This window comes from Pipistrellus kuhlii, unplaced genomic scaffold, assembly GCF_014108245.1.
Source record: "Pipistrellus kuhlii isolate mPipKuh1 unplaced genomic scaffold, mPipKuh1.p scaffold_m20_p_1, whole genome shotgun sequence".
Lineage (NCBI taxonomy): Eukaryota > Metazoa > Chordata > Mammalia > Chiroptera > Vespertilionidae > Pipistrellus > Pipistrellus kuhlii.
The window spans coordinates 35,969,189-35,986,828 of NW_023425404.1; the positions used below are offsets into that span (position 1 = coordinate 35,969,189).

General features: G+C 47.0%; 2 protein-coding genes across 5 annotated transcripts in view; one reads left to right on the forward strand and one right to left on the reverse strand.

The window, feature by feature from the left end:
- The window catches only part of TLN2 (talin 2), a 401,618-nt gene that overhangs the window by 371,610 nt on the left and 12,368 nt on the right, over positions 1–17,640 (reverse strand). The window lies entirely within an intron of this gene.
- Positions 1–17,640, forward strand: part of LOC123652495 — a 36,298-nt gene that overhangs the window by 4,537 nt on the left and 14,121 nt on the right. The window contains exons 2-3 of the mRNA XM_045582818.1: positions 1,115–1,244; positions 12,504–12,580. Of these exons, the coding sequence (XP_045438774.1) occupies positions 1,115–1,244; positions 12,504–12,580 (207 nt within the window). The remainder of the gene's footprint in view (positions 1–1,114; positions 1,245–12,503; positions 12,581–17,640) is intronic.

The window sequence follows — 17,640 nt, forward strand, 5'->3', positions numbered from 1 at the left end:
AATTAGTCTCATCCATATAGATGAGGAGACCCTGATTTGACTGACACTTCATGTGGAAAATATTTGTGGATTCAGGGACCATGCATTCATTCATAACATATGTGCAGGGCACCTGTAGGTCAGACACAGGGCTAGGGGCTGGGGACATGGGGGCATAGGCCATAGCCGTCGATGACTTTCTAAGAGTGAATGTGATCCTTGGTTGTGTCAGGACAGCCTCGCCCTGTGGGAGAAGCCAGCCCCACGCTGCTGCACTGGGCAGCCCACGTCGGAAGCCTCTGAGGGCAGCTGTTTGTGGGCTTAGGGACTGATTGGGCAGTCGTCTGACTTGGATGCCCACACTCCACTGGAGACCCTCTAAATCGGTCTCTGGAGATGGTCCAGGCCCTGCTAGCTGACCAGCTTCTAAAGCTAGAGAACCAAAGGAAGAAAGAGCAGGTAAAAAATCCAGAAGCCACATACTTAAAGCACGGTTGAAGAAGGGTTGAATAAAAGCAACTTTATTTAGCCTGGAGAAAAGATGGCATGAAGGATGGGAATGGGGCCTGGAGGCTTTCCTGTGGAGGGCATGGCTACATGGCTGCTGAGCGCCAGGGGACAGGACTAGGAGCCCTGGTACACATAGTGGGAGGGAAACAACATCCTTTAAGAGGATGAACTCCATTGGAGCCAGGGCTCCTCCTGCTCTGGTTATGATGCTGAGAAGCTGCGGGGGAAATTACTGCTCAGATAATTCGAGCACAGACAATTACTGTAACCCATTAAACACACATTTTACATTAACCACTAACTGCTTTCAGTCTTCTGGACAAGGGACCATCTGAAGTCATGCACCCACTAGTGAGTCCCTGCGAGGACTGGGGAGGTTTGTAAAATCACTTCCCAGGCCTCACTTCCACCTCAGGCATCTGCACTGTAAACAATCCTCTCAGGCAACTCCCCCCGGACCCGGGTGATGCCTGGACTCTGTTTTGAGGTCCCCCCACATCGGTAAGTCCAGCCCACGGAATGAGTTTGCAAAGCTGACCACACTAATCACTCCTTCTTCTAAACCCCTAAAACACTCATTTTGTTTCCTACACGACAAGCTTATGTTGTCTTTCTTGATACGCAGATACAGGTGTAGGTGTGTTAAACCTCCCCAACCAGCAGCAAGATGGCACGTTACACCCGTCCCGGTGCTCAGAAAACACCAAGCAGGACAGCCCACATGCAGGGGTGCTCAAAGAACGCTTTCTGAATCGGTCATGAACACACGTGCAACTAATTTTTAACGTCAAGGTTGGTTAACCATTACCATACAAAGTGACATGAAATTCTGTTGAAAATAGTTGTTCACCTCAACATTCATTACCTTCTAAAAATAAGCATTAAATTTTTTTTTATACAATTCACCTAGTTGGCTGTGTCAGGACTTCCCTGGCCCATGACTTCCCTGTGAATGCATCGAATTCTGGACCATGTGGCTGTCAGCCTGTCTGCTACACAGGGAGGCAATGTTTTGAATGTCCCAGTGTTAGAAAGCTCATTGGTTTTATTGTTCTTCAACTGGGCACCTGGCAAAAACATCAGAATTGAAGCTACATTGGATCAACAAGGAGCTACGAGCTGCGCTGGTAGAAGAACCCTGTCTTTTGGGAAGTGGACCTGTTGTAGGTGAGAATTCAGGCTTCCTCCTGGAGCAGAGCAGCCTTTAAGAAAACGATGCTCTTTCTCTCCCGCGTGCCCCAGGAGGACACCGTATTCAGATCAGGAAGGTGTGCCAAAGGTTTGCCGGCCACTGAGCAAGACTTCAGAAGCATCACTCTCTCCAGGAACTCCTGGCATTAGCAGCTTCCTGGTGGCCTTCAAGCCAGTTTTAGATACACCAAGGTCTAAGGCAGTAGACATATAATAGAAATATAGTGTGAATCAAACATTGTTTTAAATTTTCTAGTAGCTACATTTTAAAAAGTAAAAAGAAAAAGGTGAACTTGCTTATACTAAATTTTTATTTAATCCAATGTATCCAAAATATTATCATTTCAACATCTAATCAATATAAAAATCATTAATGAGGTATTTTACATTCTTTTTCATGCCAAGTCTTTTTGAAATCGGGTGTGCATTTTACATTTACAACCCAAATCTCAATTTGGATGCTAATTCTTCATCTACATTTCAATTTCATAATATTTACAGCTGAAAAAGCTGATTCATGTATCCAAATTATTCCAAATGCACTTAAGAGCTTTCCAATAACCAAACTGAGAATCGGGTTTTAAATTAAAATTTAAATAAATTAAATAAAATTAGAAATTCCATCTTTCAGTCCCACTAGCCACATTGAAGTGTTCAATAGCCATTGGTGACCAGTGGTTGCTGTGATCATACTGGGCAGGTACAAGGTGTTTTCTTTCCAAATCACCCACCTTCTTCTCTTAGCCATCAGGAGCTTTGAGGGCCCCTGAATGACAACAGCATGAGGATCTTTGCTGTGAACAGCTGAAGGGCCTTTGGTAATAGGACAGTGTACCCCTGTAATGTCTCTCCATAGGATGAGTGGGAGTCTACAGGGACAACCAGGAGAGGGATTGGGAGCAGATTCCCAGAGCACCTCCTATGGGCAAGCACCGCTCCAAGTGTAGAACAGCCACTGTAGGGTAGAATCAGGCAGAAAAAGACACTTTTCAGACCCAGTGATTGAAGGGAGACCAATTAACTGAAGCAACATCTGAGGGAATTTCTGCAGACGAACACTGTCATTCAGCTCACGGGTTCTTTGAAGAGTCCTTCACAAGGCCACAGGGAAGTCATGTTCTGAGCTGCAGGCACTAGAAACATAAAGATTTTTCCTGATTCTGACTGGACGAGAAAGAAGAGACAAAGGGGCTGAAGGTGGTAAGCTGGGAGGAAAAAGAGATAAATTAGGTGATCTTAAGTAGGACAAGCCAGATACAAAGAGCAAGATCAGATAGTAACTGTCAGGGTTGTGGTATAACCCTCATCTTACAAAGGACGCCTCAAAAAAGTCAAATCATGAAGTCATTTATTAAAGGCCGGTGGCACACGAGGGAGCAAAAGCACTCCAGACCTCACAGCCCCGAACAGCTTGCCACTTCTGGCTTTTATTGGCAGAATATCACCAAAGTATCGATTACATCTTTGGGTCTGAAATGAGGAACCTGTTTCTTGATTTTACAGAAGTGAAACTGAGCAAGTTAGTTATCTAAAGTATCTACGAATCACTAAGTCAAAAGAAACACATTATCTGGAACGGACCACCTGGACAATTTAGAATAATTGTGCTGTCCAGATTCTGGGATCACTGAGTCAACATGAATGCACTATCTGTAGCTACTAAGGCAATTTAGGACAATTGAACTGTCTTGGGTCCCAGGAATGTGCTTCAATGACCAGTGAGATCACAATCAATGGGATATTCAAACCATCATCAATGGAGTACTGGGATAGCATACATAAGTTCAGAAAATCAAAATAATTTTTAAATGACTACAGAACCCAAAACAGCAAGGTTAAAATACTAAACAGCAATTTTTATCCAAGTATGGTTGCTACCATACTTCATCAGATGCAGACTTGTTCCCTGAGATCTTCCTGGCTTGGCGGAGAAGGTGGTGGCCCTGCCCCAGGGTGCTCCTAGAGCTGATGCCATCTCCAAGGCACTTCCCAGCTTGAATCCAAACGCTGGGTTGTAATTTGATGCTCGGCACATGTAGGATTGGTTAGATTGCTAAGCCAGGCTGCAATCAGTGGCTGACCAGGGTGCTCTGGGTGTGAAAAGGAAAGAAATGGCAGCTTGGGGAAAGGGATATGGGAGCAGACCTACAAGGTAGAATACTCTAGTCCAACACCTTTTTTCCGATGGGGATCTTGCAGCCATAGAGATATTTGTCCTGTCTACATGGGCAGGGACACAGAGCCCTTTTTCCTAGGAGCCCCTACAAGCTAAGAGCAAGCCCTGATGCCAGGACACTTAAGCCACCCTCACCAGGGCAGGGCTGCTCCTATAAGGTCAAATGCTAAAGGAGCCGCCTCTTTGAAATGTAATCATCAAGGAAGATAACACTCTATCTCCCCATTTCCTGGCAAGATGTGAGCCTAACTGCAGTCTTCCATTGGACTCCAAATTATAAGGCATGATCAAGTTAACAGTTTTTATCTTGAAGCCATGAATATGACACATTGTACCCATTTTAAGAGCCTTTACAATCTCCAGCATGGCGAGCCTTGCAGCGGCTGTGCTACGCATCCCATTCTGCTTTAATGCTTATTCAAAATAAAATTGTTTTTCTTTCTCTTCTACCTTTGTGGAGAGATGTTCTGACTTACGAGGAGATTCTGCTTTTAATATTATTTCCCCAACACTCCTCACAGAATCACCTCCATCTCCACCTAGCCGTGACCTCCTTGAAGTTATTTTTAAGCCATCTTCAACTAAAACGGGGTACAACTATGGTTTTATTGTGTAATTTACTCTATGGAGTGAGAGAGGCACTCCATGGCTAGCTCAGAGGTCCTAAAAAAATAGTGGAACTTGGTCCTCTGAACACCACTTAGGGACAGTCTCTTCGATCAGCCCCCACCCCACCCCCCCACCCCAACACACACACACCAAGGACCACAGATTCCAGCAAGGAAATCACTCCTGGCGGGTCAACGCTCACCAGCTCCAGCCCTTAGGACATGCCGTGCCCTCTGCCAGGAAAGCCTTTCTCGGGGTAACCCCTATCAGTGCCGGGATCCAGTCTCACTCTGTTCAGTATGTTCCCCAGCTCAGGGCAAGGCCTGGATGAATGGAAACCTTTAACTCTCTTCCCTCAAAATCAAAATCAATACTATCTCAACACTCAAGTTTATTTCCATTGGAAACATTTGTTCCACAAGGAAATGTTTCTCAAACAGAGAGCTCTATTTCAACCGTTAACATGACAAAGGCCTTTCAAGAGAAGAATGCTCCTCAAACATGACTGCAGAAACACAGGTGGAAAACACCCATGTCTCAGCTCCCTGCGATACTTCCTCAGCGGAAGCCTGTCTCTTTGCAAGACCCTCCGCTGGTTCAGATGCCGCTCTCACCCTTTCCTGCCTCGGATCTGTCCATCTGTGTCTCGCCCTGACTGGAACGTGACTTTCAAAGGGATCCTTGAGAGGAAAGGTTCTTGAACTGACGCCTTCTCGAGTCATAAACCAGGGCCTGCTTTTTGCAGAGCCCCAGTCAGGGGCGAGCTGGATTGACCTACCCATCCAGACTGTGGGCTGTTATTGAATAGCACTGAGCACTAATGGAAATCTAACTTGATGTATCCCAGGGACTTGGCCTGGGTTGCCAGAACAAGACGCCAGCTGAACATGAAATGCTCTAGAAAAGGACCCCCCTAGACAACAGCACATCCAAACAGCTTATGCTGCTTAAGAGCCACACGGCAGTGGTTCTCAGGCCTTGGTGTGCATCCGAATACCCTGGAGAACTTGTTCAAACTCAGGTTCCTAAGCCCCACCCCAGAGTTATGATTCAGTAGGTGGGGGGTGGGCTCGGTACTCTGCCTTTCTTAGAAGTTCCCAGGTGGCGCTGAGGTTGCTGGTCCCAGGACCACACTGGGAATAGACCTGCTTAACACAGCATCTCAGCCACCAGTTGAACAACAGAGCCAGATCCTGGCTTCCTATCGACTGACCTAGTAATAAGGCGAAAGCCTGTGGTTCTCAAACCCATTTCTCCTACAATGCTAGTTTTCTACCACAGGACTCAAAGCATGGAACCTCCCTCCAGCTGTCAAAGGCAAATTAAATCTCTGGCACCACTGACGACTTGCTGCTATTATAATCTTAAAAGGATCTAATTTCACAACAAATTATTTGTTTGGTTAAGGCTTCACTGAGTTCACACAAAATATGACATCTGATTGAGACACTGTAATGGCCCTGGCTGATGCAGCCAACACCAGATGGAAGGGCACCAACATTCAGTGCACTTGACCTCCAGCTCAAGCCCGACTTCCCTAGGGCATCTCCTGTGACCCCCTGCAGCCAGCCGGATGTGCTAATCACTTAACCACATACCCCTCGACCCTTGGACAAACTCAATCTAGTGGACAACATAAAATGGGCACACACATGCAACCATTTTTAACCAAAGCAATGCATGCTCTATGGCTAAACTCTGTGGCATCAACATTACAGGCTTCAGATTTTCCACACAAGCAATTTGGCATCACAGAAATGGCTAACATCCTCCACATCTCTGCACTGGAGCCCTTGAGGATCCCCTACTTAGGCTAAAAGAATCGTTGCAAAGTTTTGGCCTTCCCACAATTTAATTTTAAAAATTGAATATGCATTTCCCTGCAGACCTTGGCAAGAGCATATGAACCCACACCCTGACTCTGAGGACAAATGCTCTGCCCACCTGCAGTGCAGAGCTCTCCCCTGTCCTGTGTGCTTGCTGGTGCTCCCAGCAGAGAGAAACAGCCTAGAGTAGCATCCCCTTCAACAGAGATAGTTACTGGCTTGTGGTTTTTCTTTCCCGACCTTTATCCCCTGTATGCAAGGGATAGAAAGACTAGCAAATGCAACTAACACATTAAAATATTCAATTTCATAAAGAATGGGGGAGGGGGGGAGAACCACCCCACTGTGTTAGATTTAAAGCCAGCACATCTGGATCCAATCATTGTAAAGTTTCTTATTCTCAGCATCTTCCTCCCCAGAGGGAAGGCAGCAGAGCACAGGGACAGAGCCCTGGGTGAGCCAAGATCCCTGGACCCTGACCCAGGTTTTGCCACTAGCCCAGTGTGTGACCTTGGGCAGAGAGTCCTTGAACTCTCTAGAGCTCCGTTTCCTAAAGTGTCTTCCCAGCCACAACACCAGAGCTAACTATGTAGTAATATGATTCAAGTGTCGATGAATTTATAATGACCTTTGCTTTTCCACCTGATTTTATCTGCCACGATTCCAGGTCTCCTGGGAGGAGACATGGCCATTGTTGCTTTTTCTCTGGGGCACACTGCTCCCTTTTCCTCCTCCCCTCCTCCACTCTCCCAAGCCTGGCTGTCTCTCCATTTCCCCAGTATAGCTCCTCTGAGCAGGGGCTGGGATGAAAAATGCCCCCGGGAGTTTCACAAATTGGCACTGAATTCTCCCCGACTGATGTCTAGCACAGCAGGCCTTCAGTTCCTCAAATAAGCTTCTAATTGTCTTTTCAGAAATGTGCACAGGGCACTTATTTCAAGCCATTTGGCAAGTGCCTCGCAGGGTACTTTCTCTGACATTGTGGTTGGAGGAGGAGGATTTAGAAGTCTGGAGGAGCATCAGAAAAATTGCACTCCGTGGGATCCTGTCCTTGGATGGAAACAAAACAACCTTTCCAGGGACCCATCACTGGCAGACACAAACTGCCACAGTCTCCAAGAACTCAACATGGCTGACGCTGACATTTGGACCTAAGTCTTCTCCCAGGGACAGTGAGAAGGTCTTGTAACAAGGTTAAGAGAGAACAAGATTTATGGACCACCGCTTGGGTGACCCCAGCAGGGCCCTCCTGTCCCCAGGCATCATTCTTCCCAGGTGCAGAATGGTGACAACTCTGACGTCAGGTGGGAGACAGATCCCAAATCAGTAAGAACCACAGTCAAGAGGATGTGGGACAAGCACTCAATCTGGAGTCAGAAAGTCAGGAACCTGAGGTCAAATCCCTGGCCTACCCATCTCTTCCTGTCCCTCCAAAGAGGTCACCAGACCTGTCACCACCACCTCCCGGGTTTAACCCTTTGTACGCCATAAGCGTCTATAGATGCAAGCGGAGGATTTTTTTTTTTCTTAATTAAATTCAAAATATTGTTGCGTGAGGGGAGGGTTTCCATTTTGGACGCATGGCAGCTAACTGGTTAAAGCATTGCCAGGTGTCCCTGCACACACATTCACCTCAGGATCCTATTAAACATGCTGATTCTGAGTCAGTCGTCCTGGGTGGAGCCAGAGATTTCCAACAAGCTCCCCAGGGGGTGCTGATGCTGCTGTTGCTGTTGATCCATGAATCCAACTATAAATGGCAACTGACTCCGAGGCCCCAATCCAGGCCAGGGCAGGCCTGGTGAGCTGGTGACTGAACAAGTACTCGGGTAGGTATGATTATCAGAGGATTTGGGGAGCCCTGGTCTTGTTCATCTGCCTCTCTCATTTAAAACTCCCACATAGCCTGTGGGTGCCCTTGCTTCCTTTCCATTGTTCTGTTCAGTGAACTTAAAATCCAGTAACCTAACGCCTGCTTCTGGATGGCCTGTAGAGCACATTTAGAGAGCTGAAGTTTCACCAAGACTTTCCCAAGTCCTGGCATGCCTGGAAAATGATCATCTCTGTAGGGCTTAAGCTCTGGCAGCTCTGAGGACTGTGCTGGGCTGGAGGCATTGCTGTCTCCGCACACCTGCAACCATAACCCAGCTCCCTGGCTTCAACCTCACTAGTCAGTGAGTAAAACCAACCAGCACAGCCCTTCCATGCAGCTCCCCACTGTTCTGAAGATGATCCAAAACATAGAAGAAAAAATAAACATATCAAACTCCTATCCTGAGGTTGTCGACAAGAGCCAAAGCAGCACAAAATGAGGAACATACATATCCATACACTCACCCTCCATGCCGTTACAGCTAAGTAACTGCCAAGTGCCCAGAAGTACACGCTATCTTCTTTGTACTAGTAGGTGTCACTTCACTGAGCCCTTGAAACAACTTCACGATGTAAAGACTATGTGACATTTTACTGATGAGGACACTGAGGCTTATAGAGGTTAGGTAACTCACCCAAAGTCACTGTAAATGGTGGCAGCTGTGGGACAGTCCCCCGTATATGATCCTTGGCAACACTCATCCCTCTTCTGGTTTGCTTTACTGCCTCCTGCCCATGGGTGTCCTCCCAGACTGTGCCTTCCATAAGGGCAGGGCTCGGGTCTGCTTTGTTCCAGGCTGCATCCACCATGCACCTCCAGACACTCAGAAAACGATTTGCCACGCTAATGCGTGCCTTCAAAGTGAGGTCTCTTCCATGATTAACAGGCTGCCTCCAAAACCACAAGCATACAGATGAACCCTGGTGTATGACCCCCAGCTGATAAAGTATGAATTTACAAGGCATAAGTTGGAGAAGGTGAAAGGGCGCTGGCCTGGGAGCCAGAGGCCTGAGGATTCTTCTCCCACTTGTGGCCATGCTGCCCTCACATCTGGACATGCCACTTGATCTCACTGCATCTCAGTTTCTCCACAACATGATGGTTTAATTCATCCCCAAACCTTTGTGGACTCCCACCATCCACCAGATGTGGTGCTAAAAAGTAAGTGAGCCAGAGGAATGAATGAGAGGCCAATTCCAGCCCTCAGCAGCCCTGTGCCAATTCCACTCCTCCCAGCCCACTAAGCAAAAACAGAAATAAAGCACAAAGAACAGTGTTCAAACAAGTCTGGAACAAATGATCCTCGAGAGATAATTTGCATCACAAAAGCAATCTTCACTTAGCAAATGAATTCACAAAAAGAATGGATAAAGTGACATATTCCCCTGATATTTTCTGTCAGTTATTGAAGTATTATGTACAGTAAATTTCATTCTGTTAAGTGTATAGTTCTACCAATTTAGACAAACACATGCAGTTCCTGCTACAGTGTTAAACATTATTTATTTATTTCTAACTTTTCAAGAATCTATGTATATAAAAGGCTAAGCGACCAGCTGACCAGCCGACCAGGATGTGCACTGACCACCAGGGGACAGACCCTCAAGGCAGGAGCTGCTGAGCAACAGCAACTTTGCAGAGTGCCCTCTCGCACTCCAGGACCCCTCAGGGGATGTTGGACTGCTGGTTTTAGCCAGATCCCCGCAGGCCAGGCCAAGGGACCCCACTCACTCCACAGACACGCTTCAAGCCCCAGCGCCACCCCAGGTGCAGCTGTCTGGGGAGGGACCGTGGGAGGTTGGCTCCAGGGCATGTTGACCCCTCTCACCCCCGTCCCACCCGGTGGCCACCTTCTAATTCATTTTCTTCCAATGTGCATGAATCCATGCACCAGCCCCTAGTATGTTCTATAAAGTGATGTGGGCATGGACGGTCCAATGACGCAAAATTAATTTTAGCTCCTCTCTCTATAAGTGAAGATCCCATTCTGCCAGAAGGAAGAACACAGAACTGAAAATGTTGTCTTCGGGAAGAAAACAAAAAATCAATTTGCAGAAACATCTACAAGGCATGGAGCACAGAGTATACTGGTACAATCTACTTGTTGGCCAGTGCAATTAACTCTCCTTTACTAATAGGATGAGTCTTTCAGCCCAGACTACCCCCTCTCATGTGAAAGCATTTACCAATTTTTTAAAATATGCACACAGAGCCCAAAAACAAACACATTTCTACCAAAAGCCATCCTTAACCACTGGTGCAGTTTAAAACCTCAAAGCCTCCTTGAATGAATTCCAAAAATCTCTAATAAATGTCACATACCAACGGGATTTACCTGGACAAGGAACATAACTTTCATTTTGGCTTGTTTTAAGATGTATCTTTAAATGAGCTGCATGAGCTTATGTAAAAAAGGGAGGCGGTAATTATTCCAATAGAACTCTCCCAATCCATTACAATTACCTCTCCACTGCTGAGTGGGGTCCTGGTAACTTCAGACTAGAAAGCCGCGTTACAAACCAAAGGGAACGAATGCAGCTGTAAACAATCTAACAGTGTTTTTAACCTTGACTATATGACTGATAAAATGCAGAACTGATTTCCAAGCCCTAGCTCAGTGTCACTCAAACTTCAGTATATGTGTAAGAATCTTCTGATTATAAAAACTACACACTCTTGGGCCCCACACAGACCTGCCAAATTAGAATCTCTGGGAATTAGGCAGCTACAGGGTTTAACCTTAATCCCAGGTAATTCCGATGTGGTGACCTAAGAAAGGCAGCCTTCGCTAAGAGATCGTGTGCTTTGTTTTATAATCATGAAAACAAAGTTGACATGGTGGTAATGTGGTCACTGATCCTGAGTGTGGGCTACAATCTACAGGCTAACGGCCCAGGCTTAAAATGTTTTCATTATTCAGAGAGTTTGCCATTGCAATATCAACAAATGAACTACACAGCGATAATCTTTCCTTAATGTTCGATTGCCTGCTCTCGAGTGTGGTCACCAGACCAGCAGCTCAGGATTTTTGAGTCCCATCTTAGAAAGAAAATCTCTGAGAATGGGGCCTGGAATCCCCGTTTTAAACATTTCTCCAGATAATTCTTCTGCACTGTGCATGCGCCAGCGTGTTTTAATGTGAGTACATTCTAAACTGACAAATACTTAATTATCACCATTTTTTCTTGTCTTCTTGCTGCTTTTATTTATCACCATTTTTTCTTGTCTTCTTGCTGCTTTTATTTTTGCATTGATAAAGCATGCAGTGTTTATTACCACGCCACCTCAACTCACCTCCCACCACCTTCCCACTGTGGTGCAAGTGGCACAGAAAGTTCAAGCCAGATTTATTTTCCATTAGTCAAGGGACAGATAGCACAGCCAGGGCAGCCAAAGGGCTCAGACCCTGCCCATCAGTACAGCAGCAAGGATACAGCATCAGAAGGGCCCCCTGATGGATTCCAGCTAGCACCTTCCCATGATGCCTCCAGGGACCTCGCATGAAAGCCAGCAGACAAAAAAATCAAATGGGAACTTGGTGGTGGTGATGGGTTTCTTTGACCCCTCCAACTCCCTAACTATGGGTCCATGCTAGAGTGCATTAGTTCTCACATTTGGGAGAACATAAAAATCCCCAGGGGAAACAAAAACACAAATTCCTTGGTTACAACCTCATCTTCTGATTCAGTAGGACTCCGGAGAGCCTCCCAAATTTGCATGTATAAGTTTCCCAGGGGATTCTTATGCATATCAAGGTTTGAGGATCACTGGTGTTTAGGGAGAAACCTATGACATGGAACAGAAAATCTGAGCTTGAGCCAAACATACCCAGTATTTAGTGTGTAAACCTTGGTATGTATCAACTTCCTCAAAGTAGAAATAATAATAACCGCCTCACAGGATTATTATAATAGCAATATATATGCAATGCCTTAGTAAAATGCAAAATGCCAAGTATCACTCAATAACACTGTCAGGTGTGGAATTCCTCAACCATTGCTAACTATGCTCCTCTTAGCCTAAAAAGGTAACTTCACACCCGGCCAGCATGGCTCAGTAGAGCATCAACCTATGAATCAGGCAGTCACAGTCCAATTCCTAGTCAGGGCACAGGCCTGGGTTTTGGGTTCAATCCCAAGTGGGGGTCATGCAGGAGGTAACCAATCGATGATTCTCTCTCATCATTGATATTTCTCTCTCCCTTTCCTTTCCTCTCTGAAATCAATAAAAATATATTTTTAAAGGTAACTTCACTAACAAGCATTCCATATCAGATTCAGATTCTGAGACACAAACCAGTTCAACAATCTGTGTTATTCGTTGAATTGTGTCCCCTCAGAAATGATACGCTGCTGGAGTCCCATCTCCCCAGAACCCCAGAATGTGACCATATTCGAAAACAGGGTCCTTACAGAGGTAATCAAGTTCAAATGAGAATGTTAAGGTGGGCCCTAATTCATTACGGCTGCTGTCCTTACAAAAGGGGAAATGTGGACACAGGAACAGACAGGCACAGGGAGGAGACAGCCAGCGACACACCAAGCAGAGAGGCCCGACTCAGACGCTTCCCTTGCTGCCTCCGAAGGAACCAGCTCTGCTGAAACCTTGATCTCAGGCTTCCAGCCTCCAGAACTGAGACAACACATTCCTGTTGTGTAGGCCATCCCTCTGTGAAACTGTGTGACAACAGTCCTAGCAAACTCAAGCAATCTGTCCGTTTCCAGCTAAAGAGCAAAGCGTTCTTCTCTTGTTTCTTTTGTGAGGGAGGCTGGGCCACCTGATGCTTCTCGGATTCCACGGGGCTTCTTCTAATATCTTCGCCAGGCACGTCCACAGGCTCCAGGTAAACTACTGTCGGGCCCATCAGAGAGACAGGGTAGGCTGTGCAGTCTTGAGACTGGATCAAACTGTTGCAAAATCAGAGATCCAAAACTTCTGCAGTTCACCAGTGACTGATTTGCCATCCCTATTAAACTGTCCGAGCGACCCCTGAACAGCCAGCTCTCCCTCTTCCTTCTGTCAGAACAGCACTCACAGTTCCCTCCTGGCTTCCAGCCGGCCTGAGAGCTGGGGAGCCACTATCAGCACTCAGACAACTGGGGAGCCTCAGCCAGCAGACCTATCAAAACCCCCAAGGAGCCCTAACTGGTTTGGTTTGGTGGCTGAAGCGTCGGCCTGCAGACTGAAAGGTCCCAGGTTCGATTCCAGTCAAGGGCATATACCTTGGTTGCAGGCACATCCCCAGTAGGGAGTGTGCAGGAGGCACCTGAATGATGTTTCTCTCTCATCAATGTTTCTCTCTATCCTTCTCCCTTCCTCTCTGTAAAAAAAACAATTATATATATATTTATATTTATATATATATATATATATATATATATATATATATATATATATATTAAACCTCGAGGAGATAGTTTTCTTAAATGGAATGCAGCGCAGCTTTCATTCTCGCTGAGGTGGGACAAAACATGCAAGGAAAATAACAGAAAGGGGGGTGGGGGAGGAAGCCCTTTAATATGCATTAAAGCCAGACCTCTACCTGGTCTCATTCAGGAACCAGAGGGGGTGTGAGGGAGGGGCAGGCTGACCCTGTTGAGATGGCTGTCTTGCATCAGAAAGGAGCCATGTCTGTGCACTGTGCAAAGCCAGCAGGCATGTCCCCTGCAGGGTGACCATCTTCCGTGTCCTGGCTACCTTTACCCACTAAGACTCTTCCTGGGCAACCTGTCCCAGGAGACCCCCTAGGGAGCTTAAAAAAAATCAGGAGTCCAGCTCCCACATCCAGAGATTCCAATTCAGCAAGTTAGAAGGGAGGGGTTTAGGTTACAGCACTTTGTTTTTAAATTGTTTATTGTTCTTAATCCTCACTTCAGGGTATTTTCTAATGGATTTTTAGAGAGAGTGGAGAGGGAGAGACAGAGAAACATCGATGTGAGAAAAACATATCAAATGGTTGCCTCCTGCTCCCACCACAACCAGAGCTTGGGATCTAGCCTGCAATCGAGGTATGTACCCTTGACCAGAATTGAACCCAGGACTCTTCAGTCTATGAGCCGATGCTCTATCCACTGAGCCAAACAGGCCAGGGCTAGGAAGCAGCATTTTTTAAGGAGCTTCCCTGGTAATTCTGATGCACATCCAAGTCCAAGTACCATGCAGCTCTGGCCAGAAATTAAAGTCAGGGCCCAACTGGACATCCCAAGAAAAGGAGAGAGTGCCCAGTGAGGGGTCAGGAATGTGAGATTCCAGTGCCAGGTTTGCCAAGTAGCCCCAGTAAGTCTCATCCTCTGGGCCACAGCTCTTTCCCTGTCAAAGGGAAAGGCTGACCTAGAACAATTCAGGCATCCCATTTTTAAAAATAAATTTCCTCAAACCATTCTAAAATGCCCCACAAAGACATCCACCCTTTCTTCTTCTTGGCCTTGCTGAACCCAGCGGCTCTGAGGCTGCACCTCCTGCTGACCTCACTGACATCTTCCCCACAGGGGGTGGGGGGGGGCCCTCCGTGAACCCCGTGGGGGAGGGCCCAGGAACGACAGGCGCTAAGCCCAATAAAGAGCTCTTCAAGGAGAAAATCAAGCCTCTTACAGCACCCTTGATGCAAACTCTCAAACCCAGGAATAATCCACACTCCCCTTGAAGATTTACCAAGCGTGACCTGGGGCCACACTCAGGAAATACCTTCATATGCATCAGACTGGGTCCTAGCATGATGTAATTAAGTGGGCTGTCTTGAAACAATATAAACGAAGAAGAGAGGAGTTTTAATGTGAGCACACGAAAGCTTTGGAGCTGTCTAGCCTGGCTGCTTGAGAGCAATGCCGAGGGAGCCCTGGGTCAGCCCCGCGGACGGGCAGGCACGCACGCTGCTGTGTGGGGGGAAGGAGGCAGCGCTCTGTGCCGTCCAGTGGATTCTGGGGACAAGTGATGCGCCAAAACAATTCACCAGAACAGAGGTCGGCAAACTGCGGCTCACGAGCCACATGCGGCTCTTTGGCCCCTTGAGTTTTTAGCCAAGGCCAGCTTAGGAGAACCCTAATGAAGTCAATAACAATGGACCTACCTGTATAATTTAAGTTGAAAAAATCTGGCTCTCAAAAGAAATTTCAATCGTTGTACTGTCGATATTTGGCTCTGCTGACTAACGAGTTTGCCGACCACTGCACCAGAACATCAAGGTCAGTGCTAAACCCTTCAGACAAGCTAATGTACCATCTTCAACCCAGTGACAAAAGTCACCATGCTGACTGCTTAAGTGCCCTCTTCAGAGATAAAAACAGAGAGGCAACCATTTGTCTCCATCCAGCTGTCCTCTGCAGGTGCCTCCCATCACTCAACAAGTATTTAGCAAGGATGTGCTTCATGCATTCAACACTTAAACCCCTAACTCCTGACCTGTGACCTTGAGACACTGCATTTCCACCTCAACGTAATTCTCTCTTCCTTTGCTTGAATCTGGGGTTTACTTTTCCTCATCCAATGCTAACCTCTGTCACCAGCAAGTTTTCTTCATCAATTACTCATTTATTTATTTTTTTGTTGCGCACCTGCTCTGTGCCGGGCTTGTTCTAGACACCGGGGACACGGTGCCAGAGATGGTTTCTCTCATGGAGCTTATGGCTAGTGCATGAGACACACAATGAATGAGTCATGGATGTAATATCAGGGAATGATAAATGATATGAAAACAAAACAGGAAGAGGCTGAGAGCGGGGGCTGGGGGATGCCAGGGAGACCTCTGAGGCGGTGGCATGGAGGCTGACACCTGAACAAAGTGACGTGTGAGAGAGCGCCTCCAGCCTTCACACGCTCAGCGGGGGAGCTGGAGCGGCCAGGACACAGGACGAGAGCCCACTAAGGACAGTGGCGTGGGACCCAGGTGAAGAAAGTGTCCCCCAGAGAGAGCGATCAGCTGGCTAACTGGGGCTGAGAGGCTGCAGAAGATGGCAGCTAAATGGGCCGCCTGATGAAGGGATGGAGCAAAAACTGAGCTGGGGTGGGTTCCAGCCAGAATGAGAGGGGAGTCAACAGAACAGAGAGCAGGATAATCCTTCCAGAAGTAGGTGCCAGAAGGGAGAGTCCAAGAATGGGAGGGTAGCCAATGGGGACATCGGGTCAAGAGGTGGTGGTGTTGCTGCTTTTTCCTTGATGAGCAACCACAGGCATGTTCCTCACAGGGATTGTACAGCAGAGGGGGAAACTGCGGATACATGCATGAGTGAGAGGCCTGCCTGCCAACGGAGAACAGGGCCCACCGTACATATGGTTACCATGCACGCGTGCGGATGGTACAGGTAGGCTTCCAGATTCCACGTGGGCAGGTGATGAAACTAGTTTCTAATTGCTTCCTTTTCTCAGTGAAAGAAACCAGGTCATCAGCGTGGGTGGGGACAGAATCATAGTGGACCCAGCTGTGCCAAGAGTTCCCTGGAGGTGTGGTCATGAATCAAGTGCAAGACGATACAGACAGCCACATGTTTTCTCCAGCCAATGTGCTCAGCCTGGGGCAGGAACAAGGTGGGCAGAGGGTGAGGTTTTCTCAAGGAAGATGAAGGCAGAAAGGGTCGAGGGAGTTGACAGTGTATGTGAGTCCCTCAGCTGGGGCAGGGGATGGCGGGGTGGTGGTGGTGGTGGTGGTGGTGAGGACAGGAGAAGGATGATGCACAACGAAAGTGGAAGGGTAACCAGGTCAAGGCCTTCCCTGGTCGGGTGAAGACCAGGTGGAACTGGGTGCTGAAGGGAATTCAGTGAAAGAGAAAGGGTGAGGGTCAGCGTGGAATGCTTGTCAAATATTGGTGGAGGTACAGTTATTGGTTTACAACCAGCATGTTTTTCAAATGAGCTGCAAGATTAGTGGGTGGTAAAATCAATTTTGTGGGTCATGATAGATAGATAGATAGATAGATAGATTTATGAATCAGAATGAAAAGTATAAGTACATCATACCTACTAAGGGTAAATATTGTTTTGGGAAACCTACTTTAGTTGTATATGTGTGTTTGTATTAGGTCATCACATAAGATGTATTTCTCCTGTAAGTTGGGGTTACCTAAAAAGTCAAGGACACTGAGGCAAAGTTTCTCAACTTGGCATTGCCAGTGTTTTAGGCCACACAATTGTGGGTGCTGACCTGTGCGTGGCCGGGTGTGTACCAGAATCCCTGGCCTCCGCTCACCCAATGCCAGCAGCACCCCTTCCTCTCCTCAAGTTGTAACAGACAGAAATATTCCTAGACATTGCCAAATACACTCCGGGTGGCAAAAATGCTGAGAACCAGGTGTCTACAGAGAATGATGAGAGGAACAGTTGAAATAGGGGAGAGGAAAAGATAACTGAAAGAGAGTTGGTCAAGGGACTGAGCTGGGTGGACAAGCTACATCGATATTCAAGTCACCAAAGATGTTGATGGGAGGAGGAACTGTGGGCCAGATGAGTAAAATCTTCAAGGAATGAAGCAAAGTGACCCAGATGAC